General features: G+C 34.4%; 3 protein-coding genes across 3 annotated transcripts; 1 reads left to right on the top strand and 2 right to left on the bottom strand.

The window, feature by feature from the left end:
* Positions 1 to 4,800: 4,800 nt before the first annotated feature.
* Positions 4,801 to 6,449, bottom strand: LOC101901710 (epimerase family protein SDR39U1). Its single transcript, XM_005188244.4, has 4 exons — positions 6,319 to 6,449; positions 5,808 to 6,256; positions 5,515 to 5,748; positions 4,801 to 5,201 (listed from the first exon to the last, which is right to left on the bottom strand). Exons 1-4 carry the CDS (start codon positions 6,338 to 6,340, stop codon positions 5,004 to 5,006), a joined length of 903 nt encoding a protein of 300 aa, XP_005188301.1. The 5' UTR covers positions 6,341 to 6,449; the 3' UTR covers positions 4,801 to 5,003.
* A 1,625-nt stretch (positions 6,450 to 8,074) lies between these two features.
* On the top strand, positions 8,075 to 8,847 carry LOC101887356 (mediator of RNA polymerase II transcription subunit 10). The gene is made up of 2 exons (XM_005188246.4): positions 8,075 to 8,335; positions 8,406 to 8,847. The coding sequence occupies exons 1-2, from the start codon at positions 8,214 to 8,216 to the stop codon at positions 8,680 to 8,682; spliced, it is 399 nt and encodes a 132-aa protein (XP_005188303.1). The 5' UTR covers positions 8,075 to 8,213; the 3' UTR covers positions 8,683 to 8,847.
* Positions 8,848 to 9,578: 731 nt separating this feature from the next.
* On the bottom strand, positions 9,579 to 10,989 carry LOC101887523 (transmembrane emp24 domain-containing protein 7). Its single transcript, XM_005188247.4, has 2 exons — positions 10,785 to 10,989; positions 9,579 to 10,649 (listed from the first exon to the last, which is right to left on the bottom strand). Exon 2 carries the CDS (start codon positions 10,535 to 10,537, stop codon positions 9,890 to 9,892), a length of 648 nt encoding a protein of 215 aa, XP_005188304.1. The 5' UTR covers positions 10,538 to 10,649; positions 10,785 to 10,989; the 3' UTR covers positions 9,579 to 9,889.
* Between the last annotated feature and the right edge of the window lie 807 nt (positions 10,990 to 11,796).

Genomic DNA, 11,796 nt, shown 5'->3' with positions numbered 1-11,796 from the left:
AGAACGAATGTATATTCGATGTATTTTGGACTAAATAATTAAACAACAATAATACCCGACGAAAACAAAGAAGGACGCAGAAACCCCGATGGATATATTGAACTGATCTGTAACAATTGAAACTGGTCTAGATTATTGAAATTCTTTCCAAAAAATAAAACAATTAATGTTCGAATTTATCGCATTGTATATTTGGTGGTATTTCGCAGAATTGAATTGAAAATAACATGTAATATTTCACGCGGGGTCAATAATTATATAAAGTTCTAGTTAAATCAACAATATGTAACATGTGATCAAAATACTTCTGTTGAACATATATTTATTGTGGAAGAGATTTCTGAAATTTTGCACGAGGGCCACTCTTTGAATACTACGTATTGGACAAACGGAATGATCGAGAATTCTGAAATTTGGAATGAAAATTAACGATGGAGTGCAGGATAGATGTACCAAAGGTCTTTTGGAAATTCGAAATCTAAAGTTACGTAAAGTTCTAAAATAGTGCTAAACTTCTAAAATGGTTATAAAGTTAAAAACTTGAATTTTGGTATGAGAATCAAGGTTTGAAATTAAATTTGATATATGATTGTGCTTCTAGAAATGTGTACTAAGTGTGCGAACTGTACTAAATGGTAATAAGTTTGAAACAGTTTGGTTTTGTATTGAAATCCTTGTTGGTGGTAGGTTTGTGGTAAAATTGTGGATTTGGGAAATGTGTACTACAAGTGAACGAAAATTAAAAAATAGTACTATATTTGATACAATTTGTCATTGAAATCTAAAATTTGGTATTAGGGTCGCTGTTCATTTGTAGCTTGGACATAAGGAAGCGATTTCGGAAATTTTACGTTTAATTTTACGAAAAGTATCTGTGTTTGAGATTTGGCGGTGATTTGAAAATGTGTCCAGTACTTCGAAAAGTACGAAATGGTACTAAATTTTCTATTGGGTGAAGCCATAGGGCTGGAATCCTAAAATTTGATATTGAGGTCTCTGCTGGTATCTGGGATTAAGATTGGGAGGTGGAGGTGGAGGCTTACTATAGTTGTTCGAAAAGTGCTAAATTGAAGTAAATGTGGTTTTGGGTAAAGATAGAGCTGAAATCCTGAAAGATGCCTGTAGTGAAGATATGGATATGGTTTTGGAAATACTATAATTGTTTGAAAAGTACTAAGTGGTACTAAACTGAATATTTGCAATTTACTAAATTGAAAACTATCATTTTTACACTTTTTTTAAATTTTATTGAATGAAAGCAAAAAATGTTGAAAATAGTTTAGATTTGTTCGAATTGGTCACCTTTGGCACGAATTATGGCCTTCAAAACGGCCAATGACAATGAACCGTCACGCGCTGCCCGAATATTATGGCCCATTCCCGCCGAAGCGCTTGCTTGAGGTGATCGACACTTTGGTATTTTTTAGTGCCAACTTTTCTTTCCAAAATACTCCAGACACAATAGTCCAACGGATTGGTATCCGCAGATTTTGGTGGTCATTGTGCGCTGGAAATGAAGCGAGGAGCCTCATTTTGTAACCATTCTTGGGTGGCGCGTGCTGAGTCCTGTTGGAATGTCCAAAATGTTTGCGACCAACACCCTCCAGAATATTTTCGCGATAATATTCGGCATTTATTCTGATGCCACGGTCAATTAATACGAGCGGAGAGCGACCATCGGCTGTTATGGCGGCCCACACTATCACCATGGCCGACGCTTGAGTTCTGGTGGCCAACCGAAGGTGTACATTTTCAGCTGACCTCTTGGGCAAGTAAACACGATCATTTTGTTTGTTTACAAACTTCTGGACAACGAACGTTTTCTCATCGGAGAAAACCAAGTTCAGGAGTTCACCACTTTCGGCCAAGCGAGGCAATTCTTTAGCTCTTTTGAGTCTATTTCCTTTCTTTTGCGGATTAACTTCTTGCACTTTTTGGAATTTCAATGGCTTTACCCCGAGCTTACTTTTCAATATTTGCCGGATGGAATATTGCGATATGTTCAGCTCACGAGCCATTTTGCGGCCACTGCGACGCGGGTTTCGATCAAGTCGCTTCTTTACTTTTCGAACAATTTCTGTTGATGTGGCTGTTTTCTTCCGTCCACTTCCTTGACGTTGGGCTACAGTAACGAGCGATGGTACGAGACACTAAAGATTTATTCACATATAAATGCTGGAGTGCTCTAACGCCACTTGTGGTTTTCCAGCCAAATATAAAGAAATCACACTACAACGCTTGAATTCCATCACAATTAACTTTTTTTCTGGAAAATTCTCACTGTCACTGTTGGCTTAGAAATGACAGCAGTCTGAAGTTGATTGCAGTTTTTTCATCTCACACTGTATGTAAAATTGTAGTGTAATATTTAAAAATTCACTCATCATATAATGCAATGTATGATAAAAAGTCTGTTCCAGAACTGCAAGAATGTAAAAGTTTTTACTACGATAACCGATTTCCCCCTTATAATATCGAAGAAAATTGCAAAACTAGTAGATTCTTTCAAGTTCGTATTACTCGAAAAGCCACTCTGGAACAATTTCACAGAACATTCCATATCAAAAAACCACTTTTGAGTTTCGCGACTTTTCTACAGGTTTTTCTCTAAATTGTCTTTCGTAAAAAATATGGATGAAATGCAATTTCAAAATTACCGAAAGAAATTTTGAGTCAAATCGGCCTAGCCGTTCTCAATTGATGAGTTACTGTACATTTTTTGCAAAATTTTATTTCATCCATACTCCTTGCTTTAGAATTTTCAAACAATACAATTTGCATTGTTTCTTCATGAAACGTGCCTATTAAACCATGAACCAGATTTTTTGACTATGCATTGGACTTTTGTCCGCAAGCGAAAAAACAGCATTAACTGTTGCTAAGCTAATATTAATAAAAGCTTTCGAAGTGTATTCATATTTAAAAAATTGCAGTAGTTCATGTATATCGCTACAAAGTGGACATAATTTTATTTTTTATAAGTCGATTTGTTATTAAACAGTTACAAGGATTACTTTATGATTGGTTTCAGTTCTTTGTTATCAAATAGTAATAATCATGGTACAGGTAGAACAATAAGATATTCTCATTTCTTTTTTATTTTGCCTCATGATATGAATTTAAAAATGCGAAATATGAATCTAACAAGTAAAACATAAACATAAAGTTCGGCCGGGCCGAATATTTAATACTCTCCACCATTAGGCAAAGGAAAAAATTTTATATAAAAGTATCTGAATTCAAACGTGTTCTACTTTAAACTACAAATACAAGTAAGACCACTTGGAGTTGAACTTTTCAAAAAAAAAAAAAAAAAAAAAACATAAAGTAGGTAAGGCCATTATATGGGGGCCATGTCAAAACGGGAAGCTCTATAGACAATTTTATACTTCAAGGATTGTCACCTTCTAAAATACCAAATTTGAAACAATTTCGTGGGTAAAAGTGACTGGGATTATCAAAATACCGAATATCATTGGGTATCGTTATATGTGCGCTACAGGAAAACGTGGGCCTAAACATTCAATGTTCTGCCACCAGAGCTAGAACTAATTATAAACTACAATTACCAATTTTTAGACAAATCCGTAAAAAATGTGGAAAAAATCATCAAAATACCGAATACCGGGAGGTACCGTTACATGGGGGCTATATCAAAACGTAAACCGATACCAACTATCCTAGACACAATACAAACTGTTCTGCCAAATTTTGGAGCTCTACGTCAAATAATGTGAGCTTGGTCCCTTGGAAACCCGTCGGTCCAGACTTTGGATATGAGAATGTTTAGTTGAACGTAGATATTAGTAATATTATTAATTTAATTTTTTATTTTTAAAAAGACTTTCTTCCAAAATCATTGAACAAATCACTCTTGACATAGAGGCGATATTAAACTAGGAGAACAATTAATTATATTAATTTAGTATTTTTAAATTTCATGTACTTACCAAATTCACCAGAAAACTTTTAGGTTTTGTCTTTGTATTGTTTACGATTTATTTCATTGTTTAAAAATTATTTTTTTTTTATTTCTTTCGACTTTTGTATATGTGATAGACATGTGATGAAAAATGTCGAAAAAGTTAAATATTTTCTAGCTTTTATACCGATATAATTTAATCCATGGCTCCTCTATGATCATTTGAAGGGCTGATCTTCAAATCCAACTCTCAAAAGAAGATGACGTTCGATATCAGTGATGAGTGTAACGGAATTTTTCATATATCAATTGCTTGTCATCGATGTAATGGGTTCGCATGATAACGTAGACAAATACAGCATCCAGAAATTAAATCACCAAAAAGATTGGACCGAGAGACCCAAACCAAAAATTTTTCAAGTTGTGAAATAATCGTATCGAGAGTATCTCCATATACGTACTTTACTAAAAACGTACTCCGTGTGTACGATAAAATGCTCAAATTACTGTTGAAGTCATTCAAAACTGATATACGTAATCTGAGACCAATCTCCAAAAATTTTATTACAAAAAGCAAAAGAAACATTTGTCTGTTGCAGAACTGCAAGAATGTAAAAATTCTACTGAATTAAACGACTTTCCCGGTTATGATATTGAAAAAAAATGCAAAATTAATAATTTCTTGGATGTTCTACAACAGGACAGCAGGATTATAGAAATTGCAGTATCCTAGCTGAGAATATTTAGAAGACACTTTATTTACAAAGACAAATAGAAATTCTTAGACATTTCTCCATACTTTACTATTTAAACAGTTCTTATTTAAAATAGTTTCGAAATTATTTCATATATATTTTTACACAAAAAAAACTAAGAAAAGATTCATTCTATATTTTTGGCATAAATAAATAATATGATTTCTTTTATATATTACACAATTTGTTCAAAATCATTTGAAAGAAATTATTAGTATAAATAAGGAACATCATATTAGACCTACTTTTATAAAAGTACCAATCACAAAAAGCCATGTTATGTATGTAATGTTATCGTTTACAGATGTTTTTTTTTTCAATTTGGTTCATTGTTTCTTCACCACTTCCTGACAGGCCAGTTTGGCAGTGGGATATTTGAACTCGAAGCCCGTATCCAAAGCATGTTTGGGTTCGATTTTGGCACCGCTCAACAGTAAAGCTGAGCGATCTTTGCCAAACATTAAGTCAACAACGAATTCGGGTACAGCAAAGAGGCAGGGTCGATGTAAGGCTGAAGCAAAGGTCTGAAAGGACAAAAAAAAATATTGTTGGTTATTAGTTAAATTCGAAATGTTCAAATAGGTAAAATTTCTCATTCACAATATTTTTGATAGGAAAAGGGAGCTAAAAAGGATAAAAATGAAAGACTATAGTACTTTAAAGGACTGCAAGAATATAAGATTTTTTACTAAGATTCTTTCAGGTTCTGGAAAAGAGCATATATTTGAAACTACATTTTTATGTTCCAATTTTTTAATTTTCCATCCCTCCCAGTAAGTGAGAAATTACTCAAGAGTGATATTAAACTTGGGGAGTAGTACTTGACCACAAACATACCTTGGAAAATTCACCATTTGTTACAATGTCGGGTGCCACAGCATTAAATACTCCCTTACACTCTTTGTTTTCCAAGCAATGTTGAATGAGGCGACATAAATCTTCCAAATGGATCCATGGCAGTATTTGTTTACCCGTACCCATGGGACCACCCACTCCCAAATTAAAGGGTATCCATATGGACTGGATCATGCCACCTTCACGTCCCACAACAACACCGGTTCGCAACTTTACCTAAACGAAGACATAGAAGCTTACTTTTATAAACAAAATTTATATCTTCTAGTACTTACACCCCTTGTTACATTCTGTACACCATCTGGCAAAGTGGCAGCCTTTTCCCACTCCAAACAAAGACGTGACATAAAATCAAAACCTTGTACTTCATCATTTTCCGTATAGACCTTGTTTTCATTGGGAGGATAATGAGAAACTCCGGATATATTTACAAAAGCCTCAACACCGCCGGCCTTTTCAATAGCCTTCACCAAGGATGCACCCGAATTAATGCGTGAATTCCATACGTTTTGCTTAAAACCGGCAGTCCATCTTCTGGAGGGATCCAATACATTTTGACCGGCCAAATTCACCACTGATGTAACACCTTTGGGCAGTCCATCCTTCTCCAATTGATGCCAAGTGATTCGTTTTAGGCCAGGCATACGAGATACTACGGTAACTTCATATCCTTGACCAGCCAGATGTTTGGCAAGACGAGTACCCACGAAACCAGTACCACCACCTGGAATTAGAATCAAAAATATGTGAGTAAAGTTATATTTATGAATTGTCATTAAATGTTACCAATTAGAGCGTGTCTCGCCATGGTTTGGAAAACCTTTGGAAAAAGTTCTTTCTTCTGGGTATGATGTAAACGTTCGTATGCAAGTTGTAAACAAAAACATTAAACGATAACAGCAATGCAACAAATATTGTTAAGTTATCGTTTATCGATTGATGTGTTATTGGGATGCATACGATACATATGTTGCACATATAAGTTCCGTTCCATAACGTTACAGTACTTTTGTATAAAACAAGTTCTCTCAGAGCAAATTCAAAACTTATTTTCTCTCTCTCTCTCTGTTTTAATTTTTCTGGATTAAAGAGTACTGGTTCCACCTATATATTATTAAAGTTTAATAAACACTTACGGGGGAGCTACGTTACAGCTACTTTACGTTTTCGACAAACATCTCCAATAATCAACATTTTATGTAAACTATCGATTAATAGTATTATCGATAAGAGCAAATGTTAAAAATATTAAACAACAATTAATCGCGCTCTTTTTCCACCTCATTTTCTGGGGAAAGTGTAGGTAAATAAGTCTATTTTGGAGTGGAGATCATTGCAAAAGCTAACTTTGCATTCAGAACGGCACAGTTTGATGGGGTTTATAGGTTGCTGCATTCAATCCGATTATTTTACCGTACTTCTACGAATCACAACGAAACTGTGAATGTTGTGCGCTACTGTGAGGAGATATCCAACTTTTGTCCAAAATACAAGATTTGGAATTGCACAACAATGGATTTATTTTTTTTTATAATCGGGACCGGTCAGCTGTCCACCTAGATCATATCAATCTGTTTCAAAACCTGCAAGAATCTGCTCTTTTTGCAAGATTTTTCGTAAAGGGAAAATCGGTTATCATAGTAAAAATGATGATACAATCTTGTTGATCTGAAACACGACATTTAAGTAAAGAATTCATGACTTTTCAGAATTTTATGTTTTTTTTTTTTACTTTTCTATGGTTTTTAAAAAAATATCTCTTCAAAAGTATAGATTAGTCAAATAAAATGCAGAAAACCCATTTTTTCAATTATCGATTATTCGATATTCCCATACCTACGAAATCGATTTCATTTACCGATTTTTGTATGATTTTGGAAAACTCGATTGGTCGAAAATCGACTTAAATAGCCCTTGCCAAGACTCAAGGTAGATGTACTAGGTAATCGCATCAGCCCAGCTGATGGCACCATTAAATGTCAAAACAAATTGTTGTAATGAATAATTCGCCCTAAATGAATGCAACAACAAATTTGTTTATTTGTCTTCCCTAGAAGTACCTTTTTATAATATTTCAAATAATTTAAGAGCAAGTTAAGAGTGAAACTAGTAAAAAAATTAAAAGAAAATGAAGGAAGGAGGTTAGAATGGAGTGCAGCTTTAAGAATTAAGTTAGCCTCAACATCTAAGATTCCCAAAGCACATCACGGGAAGTAGTGCAAGAATTCGACTCTTGTCATTTGCAGTTCCGGAAAACTTTCGGTTTTAACCAGTAAAATATAGTCATTATAAGTTTCTTGGTTTAAAAAATATCGCAATACTACAATTAATACTTATTTTACTCCTATTTAAACTTTTATTGCGACGTTCGTTTACGACGAGAGGCACACAAAATAAAATGTAAACAAACATCTCGATTCTGATTGGTTGAAACAAATTTGCCGCAACCTTTAAATGTCATGGCGAATCTATGTTTTTCGCCTTAGATGCCAATTTTGACATTTGAGGGGACCACAAAAGTTGCTTTGTTGTAGCAATTCGCCGATGCGGTTACCTGTTAGATCTACCTTGCCAAGACTTTTCAGTTTTCACTGTGCAGGATAAGGCGAAAGAAAATTGTCCGGATTGGTCATTTTAAGCAGTCTTTCTAAGAAAACCGTTGCCTTAAACAATCTTCAAATATGTCGGCACCTTTGGAAAATCTTGAAACTCAATTGGAAATGTTTATTGAGAATGTTCGACAAATACGCATTATTGTGTCCGATTTTCAGCCCCAAGGCCAAAATGTTCTCAATCAAAAGATGTAAGTTTTTTTTGTGATGCGCGACTTAATGATAATTTGCGATTTATTTGATTTGATTTTGAATTTGCAGCCAAGGCCTGGTTAGCGGTCTGCAGGAAATAAACAAATTAAAAAATCAGGTTCAAGATATCTATGTACCCTTTGAGGTCTTCGACTACATTGATCAGGACAAGAACCCCCAACTGTACACCAAGGATTGTGTGGAGAAGGCATTGGCCAAAAACGAAGAGGTCAAAGGTAAAATCGATGCCTACCGCAAATTCAAATCAAATATGTTGGCGGAACTTTTCAAGACATTTCCCAATGAGATGAACATGTATCGTGCATATCGTCCGGATTCGGTGTAATTGTGTAGTTGGATGATGTTGTGCGGCCAGCACGGACTGAACCTGAACTCTTCTATATATATTACATTTACAAATAATAATGAAAGTAACAACAAAAAAAATCAAGTTATATTAAGTTAAGGGAAAACAATAATAATCATTATAATAAATTAATATAAAACTGTATCTAAAGAAGGACTCCTACACACACTTTCTGAGCTCGGGGGAATGTTGGAATGAGTTTAACAATCTTACCACATCTATGTCTAGGCGAATTGGTTACAGAAATATTTAATGCCAATTCTTTCCAGGGAAAAGTTAAGTTTCCTGTAAAGTTTAACGGCTTAGCGGTGACCAATCCCAAGAGATATGCTTTGCTGGTTTACAAGATATATAAACCCTAACTAAAATAATTTCAAATATAAATGAAGTTTTTTTATATCTTCGCTTTTGCGATATTTTTGGACTTATAGATTTTGGAGCAGAAAAAAACCGAAATCTGAAAATCCGCAAAGCACTTTATTTGGAGCATAACTCCAAGTAATTTCGAATATTTGAGAAGTATTTCGATAAATTGTATGTTCACATTGTTCATACCATGGTACGGTTATACCATTTCATCTCAGATTCCGTTTTGTATTTACTTGCAATTGTCAAATTTGAATTTTTACGAATCATCGGACCAATTTTTATGCATCCCAATAGTACAATTTTCATCTTCACCCTTAGTTACTAGCTTTGAAATAAAATGTAGCTAACAATTTTAGTCTTTCTTCCCTTTTCGGTTTCTCCATGTGATAATGAGAAATTCCGTGCAACGATATTTTAAATTCCATCGTAGAATATTCAAAATTATAGCTACCATTTCAAAATCTGTCTTCACAATTTTATTTTTTGCAAAATATAAAAAACACAACTTTTAGTGGATCGAATGATTTTTTTCTTTAATAAAGACACAAAAATTATAATTACAACTAAAATTACACATTAACTGAGGAATTGATGAGGCTTCATTTTGCTTGTGTACTTTAAGAGAACATAAACCTTTGTAGTAATTTTTGTGTGAGGGTAATAATATAATAATAATAAAAGTCGAGGGATAGGAGGATGAGGAATTGGGCAGGGGGCTTCAATTTTATGTACTCTTGTTGTTTTGTCTATACACAAATTTCTTTTCGATTAACTAATAAAAAAATTAGAATAATTGGCATGTCGTTCTAATTTAACCCTACAAACGGCTATAACGTTGCTGATTGGGTTTACGATCCGTGAAGAAGTTACGTAGCACCAAAATCTGTACAATACCAATGGTCAAGACGGCTGCGGTCTCAGCACATGACCACCACATAACACGTTCATTCAGCTCCTCGGCACGTTTTCGGCCCTGGGCTTCACGCAGACGATGATGTGTCTGGGCATCCAAGATGTCATTAAGGCTTTTGTGTATCGATTGGGAGGATGTCTCCATTTGGGTTAGCACTGTTGCGTGGTCATCAACACCGGGTAGGGCGGGTTCTTCGCCAACTTGGAAATCGACATAGACGAACTTATGTGAAAATGTGGAGAATTTATTGCTAAAGCAGGCCTGATAAACACCATCTAAATCCGCTACAAATTGATGGCTATCGAAGGTGGCCTTTTGTTGCTCATAAATGATATCGCCCTTGGGATTCTTTAATGTTACATCCACATCCAACTGGCCACCGGCTGACACTTGGAACTCCAAGTAGGCGGTGGTGTTACGTTTTATTTCTTCGAAAAAGCAATCTTCCGCTCCATCTGCCAAGTCGAATGTGAATTCAACAGCTTGTGTCACACTTATAAATGCCAGAAAGCTGAGTAAACAAAAGTCCGCACAACTTTTCAATTTAAACATAATTGATGTATGTGTCTTACAGATGATGTTGGGCGCAAGTGTTATTTACAATACAGCTAATTGTGTGTTATTCCTCAACACTGTCTCACTTTGCCACGCAAGTACTCAGAATCTAAAAAAAAACAAACATGGAATTAAAAGTTGACAAGGTGTCTTCAACTAAATTCTAGAAAACCAAAAGACATTTTTACAATTCCATACACGTCTCTCAAGAAACATTGAGAGCCGCCACCCGTCCAGGACTTACTTGATTAGGTTCTATGACCTAAAGCGTATTCGGTATTGTCAGATTACCAACTTATTATCTACGAAAATATCTAATTAAAAAAATATCTGCACTTTTTCGATTTGATTCGTTTTTATCTGCTACGGCTTAAAATAAAAATTCTTTTTGCAATTTTGACAGTTCACGGGAAAATAAAACCCTCTCGCTCTCTCGCTTAGCACTTCACACTGACGTGTCAACAACTCTCCTAACCAATTTGCACAGTTGCATTATTTGGTATGTATCGTTTTGAACTCTTGTACTTGCGTTTTAAGGGACGTTACATATTTAAAAGTGTATAAAAATACGTTAATTAATTATTAATTTCATAATATAGAAGAAAAATAGAATACGAATTATGACGTAAACAAATTACAGCTGATTATATATTTTAATATTAAGAGTATCTGTAGAATTAAAAAGATAAAGTCATGAAATCATTTTTTTAAAATTTTTTCAAAATTATTCATTTGACAACATATTGTTGTCGAATCAAAGATGAAAACCTGTTTTTTATTCAGTAAAATATGCCGAGGTAAATTACAGAAAATACAGATTTGGATATGCTTATTTGGAATGACTTTACCTCCTTAATTTTATTATGGGTTACCCAAAAAATTGCAAATTGTTACTTCCATGGTGAGATTAAGATAGTAAAGTAATTTCAAATAGGACTATCCATCTCTGCAGTTTTTGTATTTCACCTTGTACAAATTGATAAAAAAAAAGTTCCCATCTCTGAAATATTGATTTGGAAAGATTGTGATGCAATTTTGACATTATTGTCCACAGCATAATGAATGCGCCATCCGTTATATATACGCATCATCGTCAATCAACAACTACGCAGATAAGGTTTTATCGATGGTACAATAATTAATGTCATTCTGTGGTTGAGGTTTTATCGATGAAATGTGACACGCAATAACGGATAACGCGTTCATTATACTATGGTCTTAGAGGGTGAAACAGAATGAATGCTTATTTGCTTCAA

Source organism: Musca domestica, unplaced genomic scaffold, assembly GCF_030504385.1.
Source record: "Musca domestica strain aabys unplaced genomic scaffold, Musca_domestica.polishedcontigs.V.1.1 18, whole genome shotgun sequence".
Classification (NCBI taxonomy): Eukaryota; Metazoa; Arthropoda; class Insecta; order Diptera; family Muscidae; genus Musca; species Musca domestica.
The sequence above is the reverse complement of the archived record's forward strand: the minus strand, read 5'-3'. Positions and strand labels throughout refer to the sequence as shown.

Bases quoted from the DNA above. Each gene is read 5' to 3' on its own strand.
- LOC101901710 (XM_005188244.4), bottom strand. From the start codon at position 6,340: ATGGCGAGACACGCTCTAATTG. The intron at 5,749-5,807 runs GTAAGTACTAGA...GTCTTCGTTTAG, and splicing joins TACAGAATGTAACAAGGGGT to GTAAAGTTGCGAACCGGTGT. The intron at 5,202-5,514 runs GTATGTTTGTGG...TTGTCCTTTCAG, and splicing joins CAAATGGTGAATTTTCCAAG to ACCTTTGCTTCAGCCTTACA.
- LOC101887356 (XM_005188246.4), top strand. From the start codon at position 8,214: ATGTCGGCACCTTTGGAAAATCTTGAAACTCAATTGGAAATGTTTATT. The intron at 8,336-8,405 runs GTAAGTTTTTTT...TTGAATTTGCAG, and splicing joins AATGTTCTCAATCAAAAGAT to CCAAGGCCTGGTTAGCGGTC.
- LOC101887523 (XM_005188247.4), bottom strand. From the start codon at position 10,537: ATGTTTAAATTGAAAAGTTGTGCGGACTTTTGTTTACTCAGCTTTCTG.